This window comes from Glycine max, chromosome 15 (genome assembly GCF_000004515.6).
Source record: "Glycine max cultivar Williams 82 chromosome 15, Glycine_max_v4.0, whole genome shotgun sequence".
Lineage (NCBI taxonomy): Eukaryota > Viridiplantae > Streptophyta > Magnoliopsida > Fabales > Fabaceae > Glycine > Glycine max.
Genome location: NC_038251.2, coordinates 24,630,289 through 24,656,452, shown reverse-complemented (window position 1 = coordinate 24,656,452; position 26,164 = coordinate 24,630,289). Strand labels below are relative to the sequence as shown.

The 26,164-nt window shown below is 35.6% G+C and overlaps 1 protein-coding gene, 1 long non-coding RNA gene and 1 pseudogene across 2 annotated transcripts; all 3 read right to left on the bottom strand.

The window, feature by feature from the left end:
- Positions 1–14,195: 14,195 nt before the first annotated feature.
- On the bottom strand, positions 14,196–15,342 carry LOC121173542 (uncharacterized; annotated as a pseudogene).
- A 3,465-nt stretch (positions 15,343–18,807) lies between these two features.
- On the bottom strand, positions 18,808–21,235 carry LOC121173587 (uncharacterized). Its single transcript, XR_005888687.1, has 3 exons — positions 21,006–21,235; positions 18,959–19,034; positions 18,808–18,863 (listed from the first exon to the last, which is right to left on the bottom strand). It is a non-coding gene; the product is annotated as an uncharacterized lncRNA (long non-coding RNA).
- A 3,951-nt stretch (positions 21,236–25,186) lies between these two features.
- On the bottom strand, positions 25,187–25,660 carry LOC121173541 (uncharacterized). Its single transcript, XM_041009592.1, has one exon. It carries the CDS (start codon positions 25,658–25,660, stop codon positions 25,187–25,189), a length of 474 nt encoding a protein of 157 aa, XP_040865526.1.
- Positions 25,661–26,164: the final 504 nt, after the last annotated feature.

The following is a 26,164-nucleotide window of genomic DNA, read 5'->3' as shown; positions in this document are numbered from 1 at the left end:
TAATATGACAAATAAATTAAATAAAAAAGTTAGAATATCAAACAACTAAGTTTACTAACAAAAGGTATATTATACACATTTTGTATCATAATATACTATCATGATCTAAATGCTGATATACCATTTTCATGATGAAATGACTTTAGCTTCGGCAATTAGTTCACCTGGGACCATGTTTACTGCAAAGCAAACCAAGTTGCTAATAATCTTTCAAAGTTTGGACTCCCGATTGATTAGAGTCTTTGATTTTAGTTCGCCATTTATTTGTAATGTTGTTAAGGCTGACTTAGTCTCTGTTCTTTTTCCTAGTGGCTTTTAATAACACTACTACAAAAAGCATTTTTTACAACGTTGCTTTTATGATGGTTGATTGAAAACCGACTTAGAAAGAACACGGTGCAATTTTTCAAATTAAATGCAACAGATTTATGACGGTTTTGCGAAAACCATCTTAGAATATTTTTAGCACACACACACACACACACACACACACACACACACACACACACATATATATATATATATATATATATATATATATATATATATATATATATATATATATATAAATATTATATTTCTCCTTTCACTCTCTTGCTCTCACAACTTCTCCTTCGACTCTCCCTCTAGGGTTCCCAAGCCACCACCTCAGTGCTACTCTAGGCAACGCCGTCCTTCTCGAGGAGACCACCCAACGCCGCCAATTCGTGTTCCACCAATCCACCGTCACCTATGACACCAACCTTGCCTTTGACGTCCAAAACATCGTCATTTTCATCTTCTTCAAAAACCTTCACTTTGACACGCTTGTTGGAGAGAAGGACTATGAGGTGGCATAATTCCTCGTGGTTGGAGAGAAGGACTATGAGGTGGCATAATTCCTCGTGGAACTCCCTACAAAAACCATCTCCATGGACAATAAAAAAGCCCTCCTTTCCAGGCCCAAGCTCTAGACCGATAAGCCCATCGAGGATCGGGTCCATGTCCAAGGCCCACCTGGCAGAGACCCTTCCTTTTCACTAGCCAAAGTGCCTCCTCAAATTTCACGCCCCAACTCTGGAAGGCAAAGTGCCTTCTTGAATAATGATAATGATAACAAGGGCGGGGCAGCAAAAGATGATAGTAATGATAATGGGGCTGGTGCTGGGGCTCTTATTTCTCTGTCTAGAGAGGGTAATAACACTGCTTCTGTTGTTCCTGTGTTGAACACTTCGTCCCCTGTCAAGGCTTTGGTTGAAACAAGATCTAACCAGGGCAAAGGCGCAGACACGGGCAAGTTTGGGAGGAAGGATGTGCCATCATGTGTCCCCAGTGACATCAAGAAGGAGAGGACTCTGCTGAGGTCACTTGTTGTTCATAACAATAAGCGTAGCGAAGGGGATTTCGTCGGGAATTTGAGTTCCAAGGAGAAGAGTGGGAAGAAACGCCTTAGGACTTCTAACAAGGAGGTAGATCCCAGCGCGGCTCGAGAATGTCATGAATGAGTTCAATTTAGCTAGGTTCATTTTCCGTATTCGTCAAATAGTTCCAATTTCATTATATTCATTACTTCTATTCAACTTCCAAATATTCTTGATTCTATACAATGTAATTTAATCAAATCCAGTAGAAACATTCGCGGAGAAAACAATTGTGAAGGAAGACAGCTCATTCAGAAGGTAAATAATGAAAACTATAATCATCCTCTAAAGATTTGGGGCAATGTCAAAGTTGAGAACTAACTAATTCTATTTTTTCACGAAAAAGATTGGAGATTATAAACAAATGTTTCTCAAAAGGGACACCAGAGGAAATTATTATATGCTTGGTAAGTATACATGTATACATATATTAAGATGTGAAAAAAACATTTAATTCTTTAATTTTGTACTAATTTGGGTGGTCCTATATATATACTGAATATAAATGGTGTGGAATATCATTTGAATTATATCATCTATAGGAAAAGGAATAAAAAAATGGAGCAGAAGAGTGGATAAAGAATTGAACAATATCTTTATCGGGATTACACCATTGCTGCCCAGTTCTTGAGAAGAACCATTAGCAATGATTTCTATGAGGTAATTATTTTGGACTAACTCCATTTAACGGTGCAAAGCAAAATAAACGAACTGCGAATAATATTTAACATTTTTCAGATTTTTTGTACAAAATAGGCAATTCTCTACAAGCTAGTGCTTATTTTTAGTCTTACAAAACAATTGTGAAGCCGGGATATATCATATACTATATAAATTTAGATAAAATAGTCTATACACGTTGCTCAATCACAAATTCACGTGTTTGTTAAATTTATTGATAATACGTGTTTTTTTTATAGTAACAGTGCATTGAAAATAAATTCATATATATTAGTCATTTTTAACGTTGAAAAGGACTATTAACTCCCTTTTATTTGACCCTTTATTCAACTCAAACACCTACGTAGGGGACAAGAGCAAAGCAATGGCAGTTCTTGAGCATGTTTCTTATCATTTATTTGTTGAACATATTCATTAGCAGCCCTCTTATACTTATAAACAACCACTATTGTAGTGTTTGAAATTCATATATTGTGTTTGTGTTGTAGGTAGAGTTATTTTTGTAATATTTGTTAAATACATGTCTTTTGATGCAGGTAAAAGATTTTCAATATCACATAAACTATTTTTGGGGTGGGATTGAAATAAAAGTATGGCATAGAAAGGTGGAAGGTCTCTCTGTCTACTTCTTGGAACCTCAAAATGCATAAGAAATTGGCTCTCTATGTCTTTAAAAGTTGTTAGGAAATATCCCTTCATAACTTAGGTTTACTCTTGCAGAAAGAAAACCTAATAAATAGAAAAAAGTTAGCCATTCCTTCATCTATCTTTATATTTTCTATTATTTATCCTTATTCTTGTTTTTAGGAAAAACTGTTAAGAGAAACACTATGTATAGGGGCCTGGTAGAACTGAGGGATAGGTGTTGGATCAAGTGGCCTCAGAATAATTAAGAAGGGGGGTTGAATTAATTATTAATGAACCTTTACTAATTAAAAAATTATCCTTCTTAATGTTACTAGATTCAATTAGGCTTTTACTATAATGTTAAGAAAGTAAAGAACAAAAATAGAAACTTAACCAAAAGTAAAAGCGATAATTAAAGTGCACAGCAAAAATTAAAGAGTGTAGGGAAGAAGAAGACAAACACAAGAATTTTATACTGGTTCGGCAACAACGCGTGCCTACATCCAGTCCCCAAGCAACCTGCGGTCCTTGAGATTTCTTTCAACCTTGTAAAAACCTTTACAAGTAAAGATCCACAAGGGATGTACCCTCCCTTGTTCTCTTTGAACAACCAAGTGGATGTACCCTCCACTTGAACTGATCCACAAGAGATGTACCCTCTCTTGTTCTCAATTACAACAACCCAAGTAGATGTACCCTCTACTTGTACCACAAAGGATGTACCCTCCAATGTGTTAAGACAAAGTTCTCAGGTGATTAGTCCTTTGAAACTTTGTAAAGGGGAAACAAAAGATATCTCAGGCGGTTAGTCCTTTGAAATCTGAAATTCTGATACTGAGGACAGATGTCGTACAGGATGTCACGACATCGCGCTTCAGAACATGCAGATTGTATATGACAGTATGAACAGATTAAACAAGTAAATAACTCAAGAGGATTGTTAACCCAGTTCGGTGCAACGTCACCTACATCTGGGGGCTACCAAGCCAGGGAGGAAATCCACTAAAATAGTATTAGTTCGAAGATCTAACAGCCACTGTATACAACCTTCTCACCTAACCACTACCCATGCAACTTCTACCTAAGAGCCACTCTTAGATATGAGAGCCCCTCTCACTCCCTCTCAATCACTCACCCGTGTTTACAAACAAATCAAAGACACACCAGAGATTGCTCTCTGAACAATAGAGATCAACTCTACACACTCAGGTCCAACACTTGATGTTAGGGTAACATCAAGGTGGCTCACAAAACACTCAAGTCACAAAACTCACAAAATAACTCTTCAATCTCTGACTTGATGGAAAACTCGTGCAGCCTTCATGTTTATATAGCAGTGTACGTATCTGGGCTGCAACAACTTGCGCTGGATAAGATCTATCATTCTCCTGAAAAATCTGCACTTAAAGATCTAAAAGATAAAGTTTTATCTTTTAGTTTTTATCTTCAATCTCTAATCCCTGAACGAAACTATTCAAGTTTGTAATTCAAACTTTAATTATCTTTTAATTCGTTCCTAAAGATAGAGCGCCTAATCTGTTGCTGATTGCACATTAATCTGTTAAAGATATAACAGATTTATATGTCCAGTATTTTCGGGCAGGATGTCCTGGACATTGTATCCGACATCGTGGATCCTGCAGCTTCAATTCTTCATTTGACATTTTATCTTGCCTTGTGCATTGTGCAGCCCGATCTGATTCCTTGACATAATGTTAGACATCATGTGCAGCAACTCCAGCTTTCCTTCATTGTCTAAGTGCTTATGTTTTAACAAAATTTTAGCCAATCTTTTAAAACTCAGTAAAGCTAAGCACTAACAATCTCCCCCTTTGGCAAATTTTGTCTAAAACATACTTAGACACTTCCTGAGCAGGTACGAGCAGTCATGCAAGTGGGATCAGCAACTTTCATTATCAGAGTAATCAAGCACAACAGTATCTGTAGTGGTGACAGCAAAATTCTGCAAGTTGCAAATCTACAAGTCTTTTCCAGGATGTCAAGACATCTCACGTGACATCAGTTCTCTAGCAGACAAATGCCCAGCTTGCCCCTCAGTTTTACAAACTGATTTGCATCCAATGCCTTTGTGAAAATATCTGCTACTTGTTCCTCAGTGGCAACATGCTCCAGTGTGATAACTTTATCATCAACAAGATCTCTAATATAGTGATGTCTAATGTCAATGTGCTTGGTTCTGCTGTGTTGAACAGGATTTTTAGAAATATTAATAGCACTCATGTTGTCACAGTACAATGTCATGACATCTTGTTCGACATTGTACTCCTTCAGCATCTGCTTCATCCAAACTAGTTGTGAACAGCTGCTTCCTGCTGCAATATACTCTGCTTCTGCAGTAGATAGGGACACACAGTTCTGCTTCTTGCTGAACCATGAAATAAGATTGTTTCCCAAATAGAAACATCCACCAGAAGTGCTTTTTCTGTCATCTGCACTTCCAGCCCAATCAGCATCACAATATCCAACCAGCATTGAATCTGAACAATGACAGTACATAATCCCATAGTCACTGGTGCCATTTACATATTTCAGAATTCTCTTTACTTGATTCAAGTGACTTATCTTGGGATTGGCTTGATATCTTGCACAAACACCTACTGCAAAGGTGATGTCAGGTCTGCTTGCTGTTAAATATAGTAAGCTCCCAATCATGCTTCTGTACAGACTTTGATCAACACTGGTGTCAGCTTCATCCTTTGACAGCTTCAAGTGAGTAGGTGCAGGTGTTCTTTTATGGCTGGCATTTTCCATCCCAAACTTCTTGACAATGTTCTTTGCATACTTGCTTTGTGAGAGGAATATGGAGTCTTCCATCTGCTTCACTTGGAGTCCCAGAAAATAAGTCAGCTCTCCAACAAGACTCATCTCAAATTCAGAGTGCATCTGTTGGACAAAATGTCGAAGCATCTCATTCGACATCCCTCCAAACACAATGTCATCAACATATATCTGTGCTATCATCAAGTTTTCAGCATCTTGTTTGACAAAGAGAGTCTTGTCAATTCCTCCCTTCCTATACCCTTGCTGAGTAAGGAACTCTGTTAGCCTTTCATACCAAGCTCTTGGAGCTTGCTTCAATCCATAGAGAGCCTTCTTGAGCCTGTATACATGATCTGGATGAGTTGGATCTACAAATCCCTTTGGCTGCTCCACATAGACTTCTTCATTCAGGTATCCATTCAGAAATGCGCTCTTCACATCCATCTGGTACAGCTTGAATTTGAGGATGCAAGCTACACCAAGTAACAATCTGATGGACTCAAGTCTAGCAACAGGGGCGAAAGTTTCATCAAAGTCTACACCTTCAATCTGAGTGTAGCCTTGAGCAACAAGTCTGGCCTTGTTTCTGGTTATAACACCTTCTTCATTGGTTTTGTTCTTGAAGATCCACTTGGTGCCAATCACATTAGTTCCCTCGGGTCTAGGAACTAGCTCCCAAACTTCGTTCCTTCTGAATTGCTCCAATTCTTCTTGCATAGCATTGATCCAGAACTCATCAGTCAGTGCCTCTTTCACATTCTTTGGCTCAGTTTTGGAGACAAAGCATGAATTGGAGACAATCTCAAACTCCCTTGATCTTGTAGTGACTCCTCTGTTTGGATCTCCTATAATCAGCTCCTTGGGGTGCATCTTTTGGATTCTAATGGAAGGACTCTTGTTAGGTTGATTGATGTTTGGTTCATCTGTAGCAGAATCAGAGTTTTCTGCATTTTCTGCATTTTCTGCACTTTTAACTGTATCTGCTACATTGTCTCCCGATGTTCTGACATCGTCTTCGACATCCTTCTTTCTTGCTGGAGTTAGATCATCAACAACCACATTGATGGATTCCATCACAGTTCTGGTTATGGAATTGAATACTCTATATGCTCTGCTGTTTGTAGAGTATCCCAAGAATATTCCTGCATCACTCTTGGGATCCATCTTTCTCCTTTGCTCTCTATCTGCCAAAATGTAACATGGACTTCCAAAAATGTGGAAGTGCTTGACAGTTGGCTTCCTCCCTTTCCAGATTTCATACAGTGTGGTTGGAGTCCCTCTTCTGAGTGTGACTCTGTTGTGGATATAGCATGCTGTGTTCATGGCTTCAGCCCAGAGATTATAGGGAAGTTCTTTGGCATGAAGCATGACCCTAGCTGCTTCTTGCAAAGTCCTGTTTTTCCTTTCAACTATGCCATTTTGTTGTGGTGTGATGGCTGCAGAGAACTCATGAGTGATGCCTTCAGATGTGCAGAATTCAGTAAACTTGCTGTTTTCAAACTCTCTGCCATGGTCACTCCTAATTCTCTTGATGACACAGTCTTTTTCTCTTTGAAGTCTTAGACTCAACTCTTTGAATACTTCAAAGGTGTCTGATAAAGTTGACCCAGGTAAATCTGGAGAAATCATCCACAACAACATAGGCATACCTCTTTCCTCCAAGGCTTTCAGCTTGCATAGGCCCCATCAAGTCCATGTGAAGTAGTTCCAGCACCCTGGAAGTGGTCTGATGTTGAAGCTTCTGGTGGGACATCTTGACTTGCTTTCCAATCTAACATTCACCACAGATTCTGCCTTCTTCTATTTTCAGATTGGGAATGCCTCTAACAGCACCTTTGTCAATGATTTTCTTCATGCCTCTTAAGTGCAGATGTCCAAATCTTTGATGCCATATTTTGACTTCATCTTCTTTGGAGGATAGACATGTGGAGGAGTAACTGGTTTCTTGAGGTGTCCATAGGTAACAATTGTCCTTTGATCTGCTGCCCTTCATTAGAACTTCACTCTTCTCATTTGTCACCAAGCATTCTGACTTTGTGAAGTTTACATTGAATCCTTCATCACACAACTGACTGATGCTGATCAAGTTTGCAGTCAGTCCCTTTACCAGCAGTACTTTGTTCAGACTAGGAAGTCCATCATGGACTAGCTTTCCCATTCCAGTGATCTTTCCTTTAGAGCCATCTCCAAATGTCACATAGCTAGTGGAGCAAGGTTCAATGTTCACCAGGAATTCTTTAACTCCTGTCATGTGTCTGGAACAGCCGCTATCTAGGTACCAATCTTCCTTAGCTGATGCTCTAAGTGAAGTATGAACAACAAGACTAACAATCTTGTGTTTTGGAACCCACATCATCTTCCTTCCGCTGCTGCTACTTTGAGTTCCATGATGTGGATGGCCATGTAGATGATAGCAAAAGGGCTTTATGTGACCATACTTGCCACAGTAGTGACACCTCCACTTCTTTCTTTTGCTCTTTTCTGCTGCGTTCCATGATGTCGAGACCGATGTTGTGACATCGTGGCTCCAGTGCTGTTTTTGGCAGGAACAAATTCTGTCATGGTTGTTCTGCCAGCAGATTTATGATTAAATCCAAGTCCTCTCTGGTTTCCAACATTCTTCCCAAGCTGTAGCACCTCATCAAGCATATCTGAGCCTTTATTCAGCATCTTTATTGATTTTGTCATGTTTTCCAGTTTAGAGTTCAGAAAACCAATTTCTCCTTTAAGCTCAGAGATCTCCTCTTCATGTGCCTCCTTCTCAGCCTCCAGATTTGCAATGATCTTCTTTAGTTGTGCTTCTTGCTGAAGAATCTTCTCACTTTTGATGCATAGTTCTCTATAGGATATAGCAAGCTCATCAAAAGTGATTTCAACATCAATATCACTTGAATCTTCATCAGATTCAAATATCCCAGTGAGTGCATTCACATCTCTGTCAGAATCACTTTCTTGTTCACTCTCTGTATCATCAGACCAACATACAGAAAGTCCTTTTCTCTGCTTCTTGAGATGGGTGGGACATTCAGCTTTGATGTGTCCATAGCCTTCACACCCATGGCATTGAATTCCTTTGTTGTGACTGGGCTTTTCATCTGACTTCTTCTGGTATTCACTACCTTTCCTGATGTCGAAAGGGATGTTCCGGACATGTGGTTTCTGCCTCCTGTCCATTCTTTTCAGCACTTTGTTGAACTGTTTTCCAAGGAGCACAACTGCATTAGTCAGACCTTCATCAGTATCCAGGTCATACTCATCTTCTTCTCCTTCATCATTGGACACGAACGCCAGGTTCTTGCTCTTCTTTTCAGTCCTATCCGAGAGTCCTAGCTCGAAGGTTTGAAGGGAACCAATGAGTTCATCTACTCTCATGTTGCAAATGTCTTGGGCCTCCTCTATTGCAGTGACTTTCATGTCAAATCTCTTAGGCAAAGATCTGAGGATCTTTCTCACCAGCTTTTCATCTGTCATCCTTTCTCCCAAGGCAGTGCAAGCATTGGCAATTTCAAGAATGTTCATGTGGAAGTCATGAATGCATTCTTCCTCCTTCATCTTCAGATTTTCGAATTTTGTAGCCAATAGTTGCAATCTGGACATCTTCACTTTGGAGGTTCCTTCATGAGTGGTTTTCAGGATCTCCCATGCATCCTTGGCAACTGTGCATGTGTTGATCAATCTGAAGATATTCTTGTCAACTCCATTGAATAGGGCATTCAAGGCTTTGGAGTTTCCAAGTGCCAATTCGTCTTCTTCTTTTGTCCAGTCTTCTTCTGGCTTCAATTCATCAGTGGGCTTTCCTTCTGTGTCCAGCATCTTGGGATGTTCCCAGCCTTTGATGACAGCTTTCCAGGTTCTGCTATCCAGTGATTTGAGGAAGGCCACCATCCTTGCTTTCCAGTATTCATAGTTGGTTCCATCCAGAATTGGTGGTCTGTTCACTGGTCCTCCTTCTTTCTCCATGTTCATCAGAATTTATCTCCCTAGATCTCACTCAGTGATTTCGAGTGCCCGCTCTGATACCAATTGAAATTCTGATACTGAGGACAGATGTCGTACAGGATGTCACGACATCGCGCTTCAGAACATGCAGATTGTATATGACAGTATGAACAGATTAAACAAGTAAATAACTCAAGAGGATTGTTAACCCAGTTCGGTGCAACGTCACCTACATCTGGGGGCTACCAGGCCAGGGAGGAAATCCACTAAAATAGTATTAGTTCGAAGATCTAACAGCCACTGTATACAACCTTCTCACCTAACCACTACCCATGCAACTTCTACCTAAGAGCCACTCTTAGATATGAGAGCCCCTCTCACTCCCTCTCAATCACTCACCCGTGTTTACAAACAAATCAAAGACACACCAGAGATTGCTCTCTGAACAATAGAGATCAACTCTACACACTCAGGTCCAACACTTGATGTTAGGGTAACATCAAGGTGGCTCACAAAACACTCAAGTCACAAAACTCACAAAATAACTCTTCAATCTCTGACTTGATGGAAAACTCGTGCAGCCTTCATGTTTATATAGCAGTGTACGTATCTGGGCTGCAACAACTTGCGCTGGATAAGATCTATCATTCTCCTGAAAAATCTGCACTTAAAGATCTAAAAGATAAAGTTTTATCTTTTAGTTTTTATCTTCAATCTCTAATCCCTGAACGAAACTATTCAAGTTTGTAATTCAAACTTTAATTATCTTTTAATTCGTTCCTAAAGATAGAGCGCCTAATCTGTTGCTGATTGCACATTAATCTGTTAAAGATATAACAGATTTATATGTCCAGTATTTTCGGGCAGGATGTCCTGGACATTGTATCCGACATCGTGGATCCTGCAGCTTCAATTCTTCATTTGACATTTTATCTTGCCTTGTGCATTGTGCAGCCCGATCTGATTCCTTGACATAATGTTAGACATCATGTGCAGCAACTCCAGCTTTCCTTCATTGTCTAAGTGCTTATGTTTTAACAAAATTTTAGCCAATCTTTTAAAACTCAGTAAAGCTAAGCACTAACAAAATCTTTTGTTTAAGGGAAAGGGAAGAATCAAAAGAATTCTTAGACTATGTCTTTTTGAATTCTTTGAAAAGGGAGAAGGGAGACACAAAAGAATTCAGGCGGTTTGTCCTTTGTTCTTTTGGAAAAGGGAGAAGAGAGACACGAAAAGAATTCAGGCGATTAGTCCTTGTTGAATTCTTTTTGGCAAAGCGAGAAAAGAATAAAAAGATATAGCACACGTTTGTTTTCAGTGAAAGAACAAGGTTTGGAAACCAGAAAACTTAGAAAGCTTTTGGCAAAGGAAGAAGAAGAAAGATAAGAAGGAAATGTTTCAAGATTTCTCAAAAGGTTTTCAAAGAGGTTCAAAGGTTGTAAAAGTTATTGAAATGCAAGTCAAGGTCTTGCTTTTATAGACTCTTCATGTCTGGTCAAGAAAACCATTGGAAGAGTTATAACCTTGAGAAAAACCTGAAAACCATTGGAAGAGTTACATCTCTTGACTTTTTATTCAAAACTTGTCACTGGTAATCGATTACCAAAACCATGTAATCGATTACACAAAGCATTTTATGAAAAGATATGACTCTTCACAAATGAATTTGAATTTCAACGTTCAGATACACTGGTTATCGATTACCAATATATTGTAACCGACTACACCATTTAAAAATCAATTGGAACGTTGCAAATTCAATTAAAAGCTTTTGAAATCAAACTTTGCCACAGGTAATCGATTACAGGAAAATGGTAATCGATTACCAGAGAGTAAAAACTCTGGTAACTTAGAAAATTTTGAGAAAAACTTTTCTTGTAAAACAAAACTATGCTATGTTTGGTTTTTTGAAAAATCTTTTCACTTCCCTTGTGAAGTCTTCTTGATTTCTCTTGAATCTTTAATTCATCTTTTTTTGAATCTTTGAAATCAACTTCTCTTGAATCTTGAATCTTCTTGATGTCATTTCTTGAATCTTGAAATTAATCTTGATCTTGAACTTGTTGACTCAATCTTGAAATCATTCTCTTGAGCTTTTTGTCATCATCGAAACTTCTTGAATCAACTTGATTCATCATCATGAAGCTTGCTTCTACTATAGGAAATTTGTATTCTACTACTACTACAAGTGAATTCCTTTGAGTATATCATTTACTATGTATAGGGTGTTTCTTTGTCATCATTTGATCCATTTAGCTGACCCTGCCAAGTGGGAAAAAAGTTTGGTTGTTATTGTTTTAGGGTGCTTCACAGCCATGTTCATGTGCCAGTGATGAGTTTATAAGTATTATAAGACATTTTAATGTGGCCTATAGCTTCATGATAGTTAGGTTAGGACTCGTAGTAGTTGCTTTCATTACAACCCTCATCTATAAGAACCTCATCCATTACAACCCTCATAGTAGTTGATAAATGGCTACACCTGCAAAGATTTTTTAGCTTAATTGGTAGGAATTTAAATGTTCCCAATGTACAACGTTACTTGTTATTTTTCCTATGCTTTTGGCTTGATAATATTTTACATGTGTATACCATTGGGATATGCACTTGGCTATGTCTACGGTGGTTTGGTAAGTCTTCGTCTATTTTTTTTTATCATTATTGAATACTAATTGTATCACCTATAGTTAATGTCTTAGTGGAATGCTGGAGCACATGATATTCTTTCCTTATTTCATTATTCCAATTTTTATCTGTACAAATTTATTTCCATGTTATAGCCTATAAATATTAGGAATAGTCTATATGTATGTTTTTTCATCTTGTACTCATTATCAGAAAATTATATAGGATGATAGCATGATTATCTTTCTAAATTTTAAAAATTAATTGAAAAGTAATATTTAGTTTATTTATTTAAAAAAACACATTCTAAGACGGTTCTCTTAAAAACCATCTTAGAATGTTTACATTCTAAGACGGTTTTCTGCAAAATACATTCAAAGACAGTTTTCTTAGAATTCTCAAAATATTTTATTTTTTGTTTAAAAAACATTCTAAGACGGTTTTTTTGAAAATCGTCTTAGTATGTTGTCATTCTAAGATGATTATTTTCCTGAGAACCGTCTTAGAATGTGTAGCAATTGCAAGACAGTTTTTTAAGAACCGTCGTAAAAAGTTTTAACTTTTTACAACGTTGACTACAAAGACGGTTGAAAACCGTTTTTGAATGTGCCGTAGAATCGATGTAGAAACATCTTTTTGCAGTAGTGTAAAGTTTGTTTGGAGCCTTAGCCCATCTCGATGACAAAAGTAAATAAATAAATCAATGAGCTCTTAAAGTTTATTAAAGTTTTTATTCTTAAAATTTATATAATTACATGTTATTTTATTGGGTAACATATTTTTCTTTCTTAAAATTTTTTGAATTTATGATTTTGGTCCCTAAACTTTTCAACGACTTGTCAGCGCCCTCAATCTTTTTCTTTGTCCAGTGTTTTAGTCATTTTTGTGTGTTTTGATTGTTAAGTGATGATGCGACATTGTTTTATTGTGGTTTATCTTATTACATTTTTTGGAAGTTAAAAAACTGCCAAAAAATTGCTCGTCTAGAAATAGTGAACCAAGTCACATTTTGACCTATGATAAGATCTTAGTTGTTCTCCTGATCTAGGCAATGAAACAAGACATGTGAGCATGCATTTTGATTGTCCTAATTAAAGGAAGAAAATCCCTTAGTTTGGTTTGCAAATCGTTGAACAATGAGAGCATCTTTAGTGTCAGATCTTGAGCAAGGATCTTAAGCTCAAGATCTAGTCTTCACTAGATCTCTCAATAAAGGAATTGGACAAATCTCCAGCATGGAGAATGGGTTCTTGTACAAAAAATCTTACACATTGTTCAAATTATTTTTTTTACTCTCTCTCATTAATAGCAAAACATCGGACCAACATTAGGAGAATAGACCAAAAAAAACAAAACAAAAAGAGATAAAGAACGAGATGAAGAATAAGTAAGCAAAATAAATAGAAAAAAACAAAAAACACACAAAAAAATAGACATATCGGCGGAGTTCCGGAAAAGGGAAGGGGTTTGTGGCGGAGGGAAAGGGGGAAGGGGGTGGGTTGCGGTGGAGGAAGAAGAAGAAAGAAGAAAGAGAGGGAGAAGAAAATAAAACAAAAACCAATAAAGCAAGAAGAAGCATTGTGTGTTATGAAGAGAGAGGGAAGAGAAAAAAAAAACTAATGAGTGAAAGAAAAGGGAGAGGAGAAAAAAAGAAAAAATTAATTTAATTACTTAATTATATTTAATTTATTAAATATTAAAATTTTTTGAAAGTGAGATCTATGTGGGACCTACTAAAAGTTGTCTAAGATCCCAAAATGAGATGTACTCATAAAGAAAAAATGATAGAGGTCTTCAGAGATCTTCAATGATCTATCAAAAAGTGGTTTAAGATCCCATTTTGAAATTTATCACTAAAGATATTCCAAGGAAGACATCAAGAAAAAATCGAAGAAGAATCATTGCACTACTACAAAAGGCATTTTTCACGACGTTGCTTTTACATAGGTCAATAAAAAACTGACTTAGAAAGAACACAATGACATTTCGTAATTAAATTCAACAGCTTTATGACGATTTTAAAAAACCACCTTAGAAACTTGTCATTCTAAGAGGGTTTTGTATATCTCGCACCTATATATTTATTTCTCTTTCTCTTGTGGGACTCCCTAATTAAGAAGAACCCTAGGCTGCGATTATCACCTACACTATGCTCGCGAGCTTCAGCCACGTCGATTCTGACAATCAGAACCTCCACATATCGAGCTCCAGCTAGTCGAGAGAGAGCTCCACCAAGCCACCCTCCTTCACCATGATCTTCTTCATGCCGGGGTGGATTTCCACTGTGTGTGCCCTCACGTTGCCGATTCCGTCAGTCTCTGCCATGAACCGGAAGAAGTTAGGGGCCTCCTCCACCGCCATGTCAGTGTCAGAGCAGAAGGGAAGCTCCAGCACACAGCTGAACACCTGCAGGAGTCGTCAAAGCTTCTTCCCGGTGATCTCCAATAGCGTCTGAGCCTTCGACATCGGGTTCCCCCCCGTCGCTGCCGAATTGGATAGAGATGTTGCATTTTCAAGGAACAGAGTGGACCTTCATGATTCTATTTCTACTGTGGAACGCTACAGAGGATTACACCACCAAGATTAACACCGCGACGATGACCAGAGGTACCTTTTCTATGATAAAGGAACGGTTCTTCTTCTTCGTCTTTCTTCTTCCCCCTTTCTTTTCCGGGCGAAGACTAAATGAAAACCCTAACCTTATTTCAATTTATGTTCGCAACGATGGCGTTTTACAAATAAGAAAAGTCTATGTTTCTTCACTTGCTCACAAATCCGCAATTGCTATTGTGTACCCAACCTGAACCCAACAAAATGGTAAGCAAATAATAATGACAAAACATCAGAAAGTCAATGTAGATTTAAACCAAATAATAATGTTTTGTCATTTACATTGGCAGAATGCTAGAGCTATAAGATATTAGGGTTTCTTGATTGATTTTCTAGCTGACTTTGATCAATTCAATTTCTTCTTCATAATTAATCTTGTTCATTTCTGCTATATTGTGCTTAACTTGTTTTCCTCAAATGAATGATAACATGATGTAGCTCGAGTAGCTCTTTTTAGTGGATGTAGGCACTAATGGCATGTGTCATTAACTTGCTGGATTTACTACAATGACTAAGTTTTTCATATGGGATTAGTCTAGAAATCTTTTATCCTTTATCAGCTTTAACCAATGAATGATATAGGTACTAATTTTATAATGCTGATATCTATGAACTAGGCTTTGTTTATTTTTCCTTTGCAATGTACTTCTTGTTAGACTTTTTTATAAATGAACCTCATTGCTTATTTGGTATATCCGACTCCTTAAATCTAGCTATATTCTCTTAATAGTAAACTCTGAACTTAACTTTCTAACTAAAAACTGATTGTTGGATGTTTATTTTCTGCTTACAATGGTGATGCAATTTGTAAAATCCATTGTGACTTTGAAAATGATAACCTTACGTTTGGGGCTATGCAAGGTTTAATATCTTATAGCTCTAGCATTCTACCAATGTAAATCACAAAACATTATTATTTGGTTTAAATCTACATTGAGTTTCTGATGTTTCTTTGCTGGCCACATATTTGTTTGCTTTTCATGGTTACAAGATACAAAGGACGAAGAATCTTAATTTCATTTTTTGTTTGGTTTTTTTTTTGTTTTTATATGTTTTAATTAATAGTTGCAAATAGTATTACGTTTATATTCACTTCCACTGACGAGTTTATAAAGAAATTTGAATGCTTTGGGCCATTTTTTTAAAACGTGTTTTATTTTTATTATTATCAATAATTATAAAAATGCTATTTTATTTTACTTTGAGGAGAATGGTAAAATCAACTTTGTAGAGACTGTAGACTCTGTTTTCATCATTTTATAATACATGGTGTTTTTCTTTTTTAAACTACGTGTATATAAGTTTAATGGAAGTCAATTATATTTAAGTTAATTTAACATAATAGGGTTAGTTTCCTCAAAATTCCAGCTCAAGATATTTTCTAAGAAAAATCAAGTATTATTTGTTGGTAAAATATGGTGTTATTTTATAAGCATATAAAAAATTAAGAAAAAAAAGTCTCAAAATGTATTAACTATCTATAGACTTGCTACTATTTTGTTAATAGTATTACTAGTTTACTATTGTTGTCCTGTATTGGTTTAGTTGTTTCTTCTCACTATTCTGTTCTACTCGTTTTTTTCAAACTTCTTGGCATTTCACGTAGCTGTTATGCTATGTGGATAACATTACAAGATAATGATCTAGTGTAACATTTGCAGTTTAGTAAATTGTTTTTCCATATTCTTTTAAACTGCTTAACCATAAAAATTGTCTAGGTAGTCTGCATTGAAGGTCACCAAGGTTTGAATCAGATTCAGAACACATTCCAAATTGAACTGTTGACTGATTATGGAATAGATAAGGAAAGAATTTAAGCGGGAAAAGTATAGATGAACAAGATAATAAGTATCAACTTGCTAAAGTGTCAATTTCTGCTTGAATATGTTTGATTGAGGGTATGTCATGAATTCTGCAAAAGGGGGTGGGAGACAAGGCATTGAATCAACTAGAAAAATCTGTTAGTTCAAAACTTGAAGCTACAGTGGCTAGGCAGATATAGGAACAATTTCAAACCTCTGGCAAGCAAGCTCTTCAGGTTAGCAGCTTCTGGTGAACATCAACAATATCTCTTAAAATTGTTTTTGCATTCTCTTTTTTTTTTTTTCTTTTTTTGATTGCGTTGTGTATGAACTTTTGTTTGCCTTTGCTTTCTGTGCTTTATCATCTTCTATATGTGTTGTTGGAAATTGTTTATACTTGGGAGTCTTGGTAATTCTTTTATAGCCTTATATCATTCGGATGTGCATATGAAGGGCCATTGTAGCTTCACATCTTTGTCTAGAGGCTACTCCTAAGTTTGTTCTTCAACTGATGGATGTTAAAGGGCTCACAATTTCACACATCAAGAGCCTTCTGCAGGTTGGTCATTTTTATTAACCTACTTAATTATTACAAAGTTATGTACATTAGTTCCATTATCCATGGTCAAAGTACACACCCTTATGTTCACAACTCCCAAGGCTTTTATTTGAGGTTCCTTATTGTTTCTTTTTTCTATTTTTCAAAATCAGATGTATAGAAGCATGAAAGGTGACTCATGCAGACAAGGTACACTACTAGAAAATAGGCTTTCTATATCGGTTATCACGCGTTGTTGTAACCAGAGTCGTTGAAACACCGTCGTCCTACAATGACGGTTAAACAACCGTTGTAGAATTCTGACACTCTACATCGATTATTAGGACAACCAATGTAGAAGTTTGTCCATTCTAAGATGGGTTGATCTCTAAACCCTTAGAATGTCAGATTTCTACATCGGTTGTCCTAATAACCGATGTAGAATGTTAAAATTTTACATCGGGTGTGTCCTGAACCGTCATAGATTCCTACCCACGATGAAACATTCAACATCGGTTATCTTAATAACCGATGTAGAATGCCCAGCATTCTACATCGGGTGTGGCCTGAACCGATGTAGAATTATTAATTTTTTAAATTTTTTTTTGCTTTTTGGAAGCAAGAATTATGATGACATAAAAATATGTAGCATAGTCATTTCATTAAAAAAATATTTCTACAAATTAACTAGTAATTACTAAATTCAATATCATTGGGGGGAAGATTTAGTGGCAGTGGAAACATAGCTAAGGACTAAAACTTAAAATGCAAATAAGAACCAAATAAATAGTTTAATTAAGTTATTGATGGCGTATTTAGTTAATTATAAAAACTGATTTATATATGATGTAAGCTCCATTGGAGCTTGTAGGCCTAGGATCTTCTTCATCAATGGATTCATTTGCTTCTTGGAAGATGAATGACAGCGGAATGGGGAAGGAAGAGAGAGAGGAGACGCCACTACAAGGAGAAGATGAGTCTAAAAGAAGCTCATCACCATAGGAGGCCATGGATAAGAGCTTGGAGGAAGAAGGAGATGAATGAAGGATGGGGGAGAGAAGAGCACAAAATTTTGTACTCTAAAAGAGCTATAAAATCTGAAGTTTAATATTCAAATGATCAGAGTTAAAAAAAATGCACACACATGACCTCTATTTATAGCCTAAGTGTCACACAAAATTGGAGGGAAATTTGAATTTCAATTCAAATTTCACTTGAATTTGAAATTGAATTTGTGGAGCCAAACTTTGGAGCCAAAATTTCACTAATTATGATTAGTAAATTTTAGTTATGGTTCAGTCCACTAATACAAGATCAATTCTAAGATTCTCTACTAAGTGTGCTTAGGTGTCATGAGGCATGTAAAGCATAAAGGACATACACAAAGTGTGACTATATGATGTGACAATGGGGTGAAGTAAGCAAATGCTCACCTCCCCCTCTAAAATTTAATTGGATTGGGCTTCAACCAATTCATTTAAATTTATTTCCAACTACACACATCAAATATTCACTTAGTGCATGTGAAATTACAAAACTACCCCTCATACAAAAACTAGTCTAGGTGCCCTAAAATACAAGGGCTGAAAAATCCTATATTTCTAGGGTACCCTACCTACATTATAGAGCCCTAAATACAAGGACCAAATATAATGACATCCTAGTCTAATATGTACAAAGATAATTGAACCCAACATTGGCCCATGGGCTCAGAAATCTACCTTGAGATTCATGAGAACCCTTAGGCCTTCTTCAGCAGCTCTAGCCAAATCCTCTTGGAGCCTCTTTCTCTTGGCTGTAGTGACTGGTCCCTTCCTAGGGAGGATTGCATCAATATATATATGAGTTTCATTGTCCAGCCTGTCAATAGTGTCAAATGTGTGTCAAGAACAGAATATCATAGGCGAATAAATGCAATTGCAAGAGGATATAGAATAGAACTAAGTTCTACTTACGAGTTACAAACAATTTTGCTCAAAGTTGAGGCTGATGTGAATGTTTTCCCATCAAGATATTCATTCTCCTCCTTAACTGAAAATCACAACTTTTAATAAGTAGCTCAAAGTTTTTAACCTGTTAATATAACTGACATACTCAGACATGGGATAACCACCAGTTTCTTCTCTATCTACAAATTAATTTACAATGAAGATGTAGCACTCATAATTGATATTTGGATTACATATAGAAAAAGTCATCCATAAATCATAATTTATAATGTGCCACTGAAAGGAATAAGTGATTCAGAGAGGGCATATTCTATAAATCTGACTATCTGCTATTGGGAAGGCTATGAAATTTGAACATATATTTTGTTTTTTTAAAACGTTAAGGAAAAAAATGATGAAGCAGTTGAAGCCAGAATTTACCCAGGGCTATAACCCAATATTTGTCCCTTTACATTATTTTTATCATTCAATTAAATATTTCTTGCCTTCTCGTCTCATGAATTACAAGGAAATATATATACCTAGTAATGTGTTAGCTAGCACACGTATTTAACATTTACAACATCAGAATAGTGGTAGGCCATAAAAGGGGATATTAAAATTAAGATTTTCAGATGAAAATATTCTTAACTTCAGTTTTTCAACATACAAATAATGGTTGATTAACTATTTATGAGATGCATACTAATTAATTATGTATATAACATTTTTTCACTAAGTTCTATTTAAAAGTAATACCAAAGAAAGCCAAATATCAGATGTTCAACTTATATATGTATATATATATATAACCATAAAATGATGTTCCCCTCAAAAACACACCGGTACCAGAGGGATTCATAGCAATTCGATTAGCATTTAGAAAGACAGCAAAAAGAGGGGCTTTGTATGGGCGAAATTGAAAGATAGGGTAATTGTGGCGAGGGCCGCTTGCTTTTACTAGAAATTGGGAAATATAAAGCTATGTTATAGAATGACTAAAAGCCCCTAAAAAGTGTAAAACTGGCTTGCTTAAGCAAAAAAAAAAAGAAAAAAAAAAGACAGCCTGAAAAAAGTTGTGAAAAATAAATGAAATGAAAAATATCCAAAAGAAAAAGGTTTATCTTGTTTAAAAATCAACTAATTATAGCACAATTGGAACGGTTAAGCTTTTTTTAAAAAAATAATTAATTGTAAGGATTTTATATTTATTTATTCCCTTTCCCATGCTTGAGTGAAGAAGAAAGAAAGAAAAAGACCTCGCTTGAAATCTAGGAAATTTGTGACCTAAAAATTTATAAGAGACAAAAACGGAAAATTGAAAGGGAAAGATAATTCCTCCCCACTAGTAAAATGCATTTGGGATTTCTTTTCGTAAATTCAAAAGATATTTGTTTAAATTAAGATTCTCCAAAATCATATATAACGAGATATTTTCTTTTGCAAAATAATTTATGAAAATGATAAATTCTTTATTCTAAAAGAAAAGGATCCGATGAAAATTGTAAAACCATTATATGCCAATAAGGATTAGATTAATGTTCAAAAATTTTGAAAAAATGTACCAAAAGATAATAAAATAGGTATAAATATTTTTTGCTGCAAAAGAATTAAAAAATCCAGACAATGATTTTTAGTAATTAGCTTATCTACATATCTATTTTTTTATATAATTAAGAAATTAAGAAAACTAGTCTTGATTTCAAAACATAACAAAAGACATTAAAAACTTAATAATTTCACAAATGTTTATTGTGGAGATTAATTAATTAACTTCTGGAGTCATGTATATTTTGTTCAGAGCATGAAAAAAAGTTGCACAATAATTTTCAGATTCAATCTTAAATTTAATTACTATATGCATGTCAGTTAAATTTTTTAACAAATATTATTAATTAATAAAATTAATAAATATTTCATATTAATGAATCCCTTCTCTGGTTGCATCTTCCATATAATGCATTTCTCCTACCTATTGTTGATGGCAATGCATAACATGATGTGAGAGACATATACAGCAAATGTCCTTCAACAAAATGGTGAAAAAGTAGGCCCAACAAGACATAGTACTTACCTCATGGAGCAAATTTTTTCCCTCGCTAGACATGTAGAACACGTTTTATTTTCGAAGGCTGGAGCTGAAAAGCTTTCCTACACATGAAAATATAAAATTTTAACACCAGAAATACAATATATAGAGAAAATGTATCTAGTGCGAGGGCCTTTTTACGGGAGAGTAAGAAAAGTAAATCTGGACCAAAGATCTTATCATGCAAGGTTAAATGTTAAACCGCAAGCATTTAATAATATAATAATTTCTAAGAGGGAGGAAAGAAACGGAGGTATCATGTTATACAATAAATGAGGAATTCAAATTCATTTTCTATTGATCATGAATTTATAATTATATTTTATGCTAGCAAAGCCACCCAAAATCACAAGAACTCACCAAACATCAATAAACCTTATAAAATATCAAATGAGCACCAAAACACAGTTAGATTATCAAGAAGTTTTAAGGAATACCTGGATCCATAGAGAGCTTGATCAACACACAGCAGAATTTGACAGTGGTCACAAACAATTGGTTTAATGACCTTCCTCAACCAAATCACCTTCTTCCTTATGGAACCTTCGTATTCTCTTCAGATGGGGAGAGGAGATACTGTTTATTGATTTGGTGTATTGGGGACCATAACCATGCCTTATATTTTAAAACTATTAGGGTTCTCATTATCCTCTAATGGGCCAAACTGGTTTCCGCTCATTAAGTCCATATCAATTTTCTGTCAGTCTAATGGGCTCACTTAAATAGATCAGTTTATATTGAACCCATTTAAATGTAAATAACTAATGTAAATGTTATAATATAATATGAAGCCCATATTAATTAATTAGGAATTATAAAATTCTTAACAATCTCCCACTTGGGTTTCATATTAACTTTAGACATTTATATCACAAAATTCTTTAGGCACGCAACCGTATGTTATTTACTTTTAGACTCCTTTTATACAATCTGGTTCATCTCATATAGCAACAGGAAACCACTGCAGTTTTCATCACAATTTAACTTGACTAAGCCACAATGATCACCACTGTTACTCATACTCGATGACATAGATCAAATATGGATAAGCGGCATGGAAATTACATACAATGTGATCTTAATCATGTCTATTTCCAACTAGTCCAAACTTTATTCTTTATAGAGATCAATCCAAAATGCAATACAAATATTACACACAAACAAACTTATAATGAAATAATAAACTTCAACTTTATTTATGCAGAAAATCCAAATAACAAAATGTTTGCAAACCGTAAGATATAGAACATAAGTAAGACTCCCACTAAACTAAGGTACTATCAGGAATTACACCTATATGAGCAGTGTGCTCATGAAAAAAAAACTTTAGTGTCATACCTTTAGTAAGTGGATCAACTAGCATGGAATGAGTTCCTATATGTTCTATATAAATCTATATTTTCTGGATTCTTTATTTAACAACCAAATACTTTATGTCAACAAACTTTTATTTGGTTGAATCCTTAATAAGACTGCTAAGATATTGTCTTAATAAACACCTGATGGCTACTTAATGTTGGCGGCAACAGGCAAATCGGTTACAATAATTTAGCAATCATAAATTCTAGTATGATGTCTCATAGCAAAATATTAACTCCACCAACATGGTTAAATGTGGATCCTTATGTAGAGTGATTGCTATTATGACATTTTGAAAAATCGAAGTCAGAATACCCAATGATCTCTAAACTTCTTGACTTTCGATATGAAAACACGTAGTCTTGTTCTCTTCAATTAACGCATAATGCGCTTTACTACTTCTAGTGTTACATACCAAGATTGCTCATATATCACCTTAGGACTCCCTTTTCAAACTCTAAATTTTACATATGCAGATTTGGGATTCACATAATATGAGTAATTTAAACCATAGTAGTAACAACAACAACAACAATTAAAGAAAAGAACAACAAACATGCAATGCACAAATAATCTTTATGGTAAATTTCAAGACCCAAACAAAATACCTAGTGCACCATTAATCCTCAATCTTTGGATTGAAAAAGACTAACTACAAGTGGTACTCTCAATGCATTGACCAAACATTGGTGATAAGTCCTGTCAAACAAAGGTTGTCTTTGGACACTCCATTGCTCACATGGAAAACTTATATGATGATTATTCCGGTCAAATAATGATTGTCTTTGAGCATTTCATTATTCACATGGAAAATCACACTATTTATAATCACCACATGTTTACCATTGCAAGCATGTAATTATTCTGTCAAATTGTGTCTTCCTTTGGGCCGAGCACAATTCACATGAACAATTTCATGCAACATCCATGTAAATTCAATCAAATAAATTTACGCAATAGAGGTTACTTTGGAACATGTTGTTTCAATCAATTTAACCAAAAATACAAGACAAATTAATACAATAAATGGGGGGTCTTAAAATTACACAAATTTTCTTAAAATTACATAATTTAACCAAAATAATCCTTTAAAGATACTAGAGAAAAGGTTTCTTTATAGTCAATGCCTTCCTTCTGAGTAAAGCCTTTAGCAACTAGACAAGCCTTATATCTCTCGATATTACCCTTTGAATCCTTCTTGATTTTAAATATCCATTTACAACCAATAGGCTTCACACCTTCAGGAAATTCGACTAGATTCCAAAATTCATTGTCATTCATAGACTTCATCTCATCCTTCATGGCATTAATCCAATTTTGAGAGTTAGAACTGTGCATAGCTTGACAGAAGTTAATTGGATCATCCCCTATTAAACCAACACCATCCTTATGTTCTTGGAGAAATATAATATAATCATTTGAGATTGCACTTCTCCTCTCTCTAATGGATCTCCTTAATGACACTTCTTGAGGTTGCTCTAAAGGTATTTGAGGGAGAACCTCATTGTTGTCTTGTTCTGAAACAATGTCAATAGTTTGAACATTGTCTTCTATTACTAGAGTTGTGTCTTGAACAGTAATAGGTATGAGGACTTGATCACTGTAAGTAATAGGTTCTTCCTCAAACACAACATTCATTATGTTCTCTTCCTTCCCAAACTCAACTTCCTAAAGAAAAAGATCTTAAGGTGGGATTGTAAAATTTATAGCCCCGAGAGCGTTCAGCATAGCCAACAAAATAGCAGCTAATTATTCTTGAGTACAACTTTCTTTCATATGGCCTATAAGGCCATGCCTCAACTGGACAACCCCAAATGTGCAAATATTTAATACTTGGCCTTTCCAAGAAGTTGTAGGAAAAGGACCACAAATGTCTGTATGCACTAGTTCCAAGATGTCTTTAGCTCTTTCGACACCTAATTTCCTTATGTTTGTTCGTTTTCCCTTTATGTATTCAATACAGACCTCAAAGTCTAATAAATCCAAAGGGTCAAGAATTTCATCCAACACAAGTCTCTGAATTTTTTGTTTAGAGATATGGCCCAAACGCTTATGCCATAAGGTGGCTGAATTCTCATTCAATTTTTCATTTTGTACCATGTGAACTTATTTGCAGTATTTCATTATAGGAACTAACAACATCAAGCATGTAAAGATTATCCATTAAAGAACCAGAACCAATCGTATTTGAATTTTGGTAGAGACTAACTTTATTATTTCCAAATGAACAAGAAAATCCAAATTTGCCCAAACTAGAAATAGAAATCAAATTCCGTCTAAAAGACGGTACAACAAAAGTCCCAAACAAATCCAAATAAAATCCAGTTTTTAAATGTAATCTAAAAGTTCCAATAGCTTCCACTGCAACCTTCTTGCCATCACCCACAAAGATGAATCTTTCATCATCACTTGGTGGTCGGCTCCACATGCAACCCTGCATAGTCATACTTATGTGAGTAGTAGCACCAAAATCTACCCACCAAGTATCTTTAGGTACAAAAGCCAAATTAACTTCTGAACAAACTAGAGTAAGAAATTTACCTTTCTTCACATTCCATGCGGCATACTTGGGACACTCTTTCTTCATGTGTCCCGACTTCTTGCAGAAGTAACAGGCAAATTCCTCATCCTTATTTTGTTTTTTGCTGAGAAATCCCTTCCGCAGCACCCTTAGTCTTCTTCCTTTTCTAATTCTGAAAGGTCGAAGTCAAGTGAGCACTTTTAGTCCTATCTCTCTGCAACCTCTCCTCCTCTTGCACACAGTGAGATATAAGCTCATTAAGGGACCATTTGTCCTTTTGAGTGTTCTAACTCACTTTGAATTGCCCAAAGTGTGCAAGAAGCAAGATCAAAACCAAGTGCACGAGCAGGTCTTCACCAAGCTCTAACTTAAGTGACTTGAGTTTTGATGCGAGATTAGACATCGCTATAATGTACTCCCTTATGTTCCCTTTGCCTTTATACTTCATGGAGATGAGTTTAGCCAAAAGGTTACCCGTCTCCACCTTTTCATTTTTTGCAAAGTATTGCTCAATTCCCTCAAGGAATTTTTTTGCACTTTGACCCTCAGAAATAGAGCCTCGAAACGCCTCTAGAATAAAGCGCTTCATGATCATAAGGCACATTCGGTTGGACCGATCCCACTTCTCAATTTTTACCTCATTAGAGGTTTCCGGAGTGGAAATGGGTCGTTCCGTCCTCAATGCCAAGTCCAAATTCATACAGCCAAGAACAATTTCTACGGCTTCCTTCCAGACCTTAAAATTTGTCCCATTCAACATTGGGATAATTCACTTAGGCAACATTTGCAGCACTGGTAATATTAACTAAAGAGAGAACAAAAATAATAACATGTTCACAAATAATCAAGCAAGTCATATAAAGTAAATATATAACAAGACATGCAAATATTTCCCATAACAGATCCATCACCAGATACCCAGTACAACATTAATTCTAGTCTTTGGACAGAGAAATTAATTTGTAGTTGGCACTCTCAACGCAATGATCAAATATTGACAATTAATTCAAACAAATAACAGTCTTTCTTTGGACCGACTATCATTCTCATGAAAAAAAAACTTAATAATTGTCACATATTTATCATCACATGTATGTTATTATTTGGCAAAATTGTGTCTTCCTTTGGGTCAAGCACAATTCGCATAAATAATTTCATACTAACATTCATGCAATTTAATTAAATCAATTTACACAATAGAGGTTACTTTGGCAGCATAATGGTTCAACCAATTTAATTAAAATTATTGGACACACAATCAAAT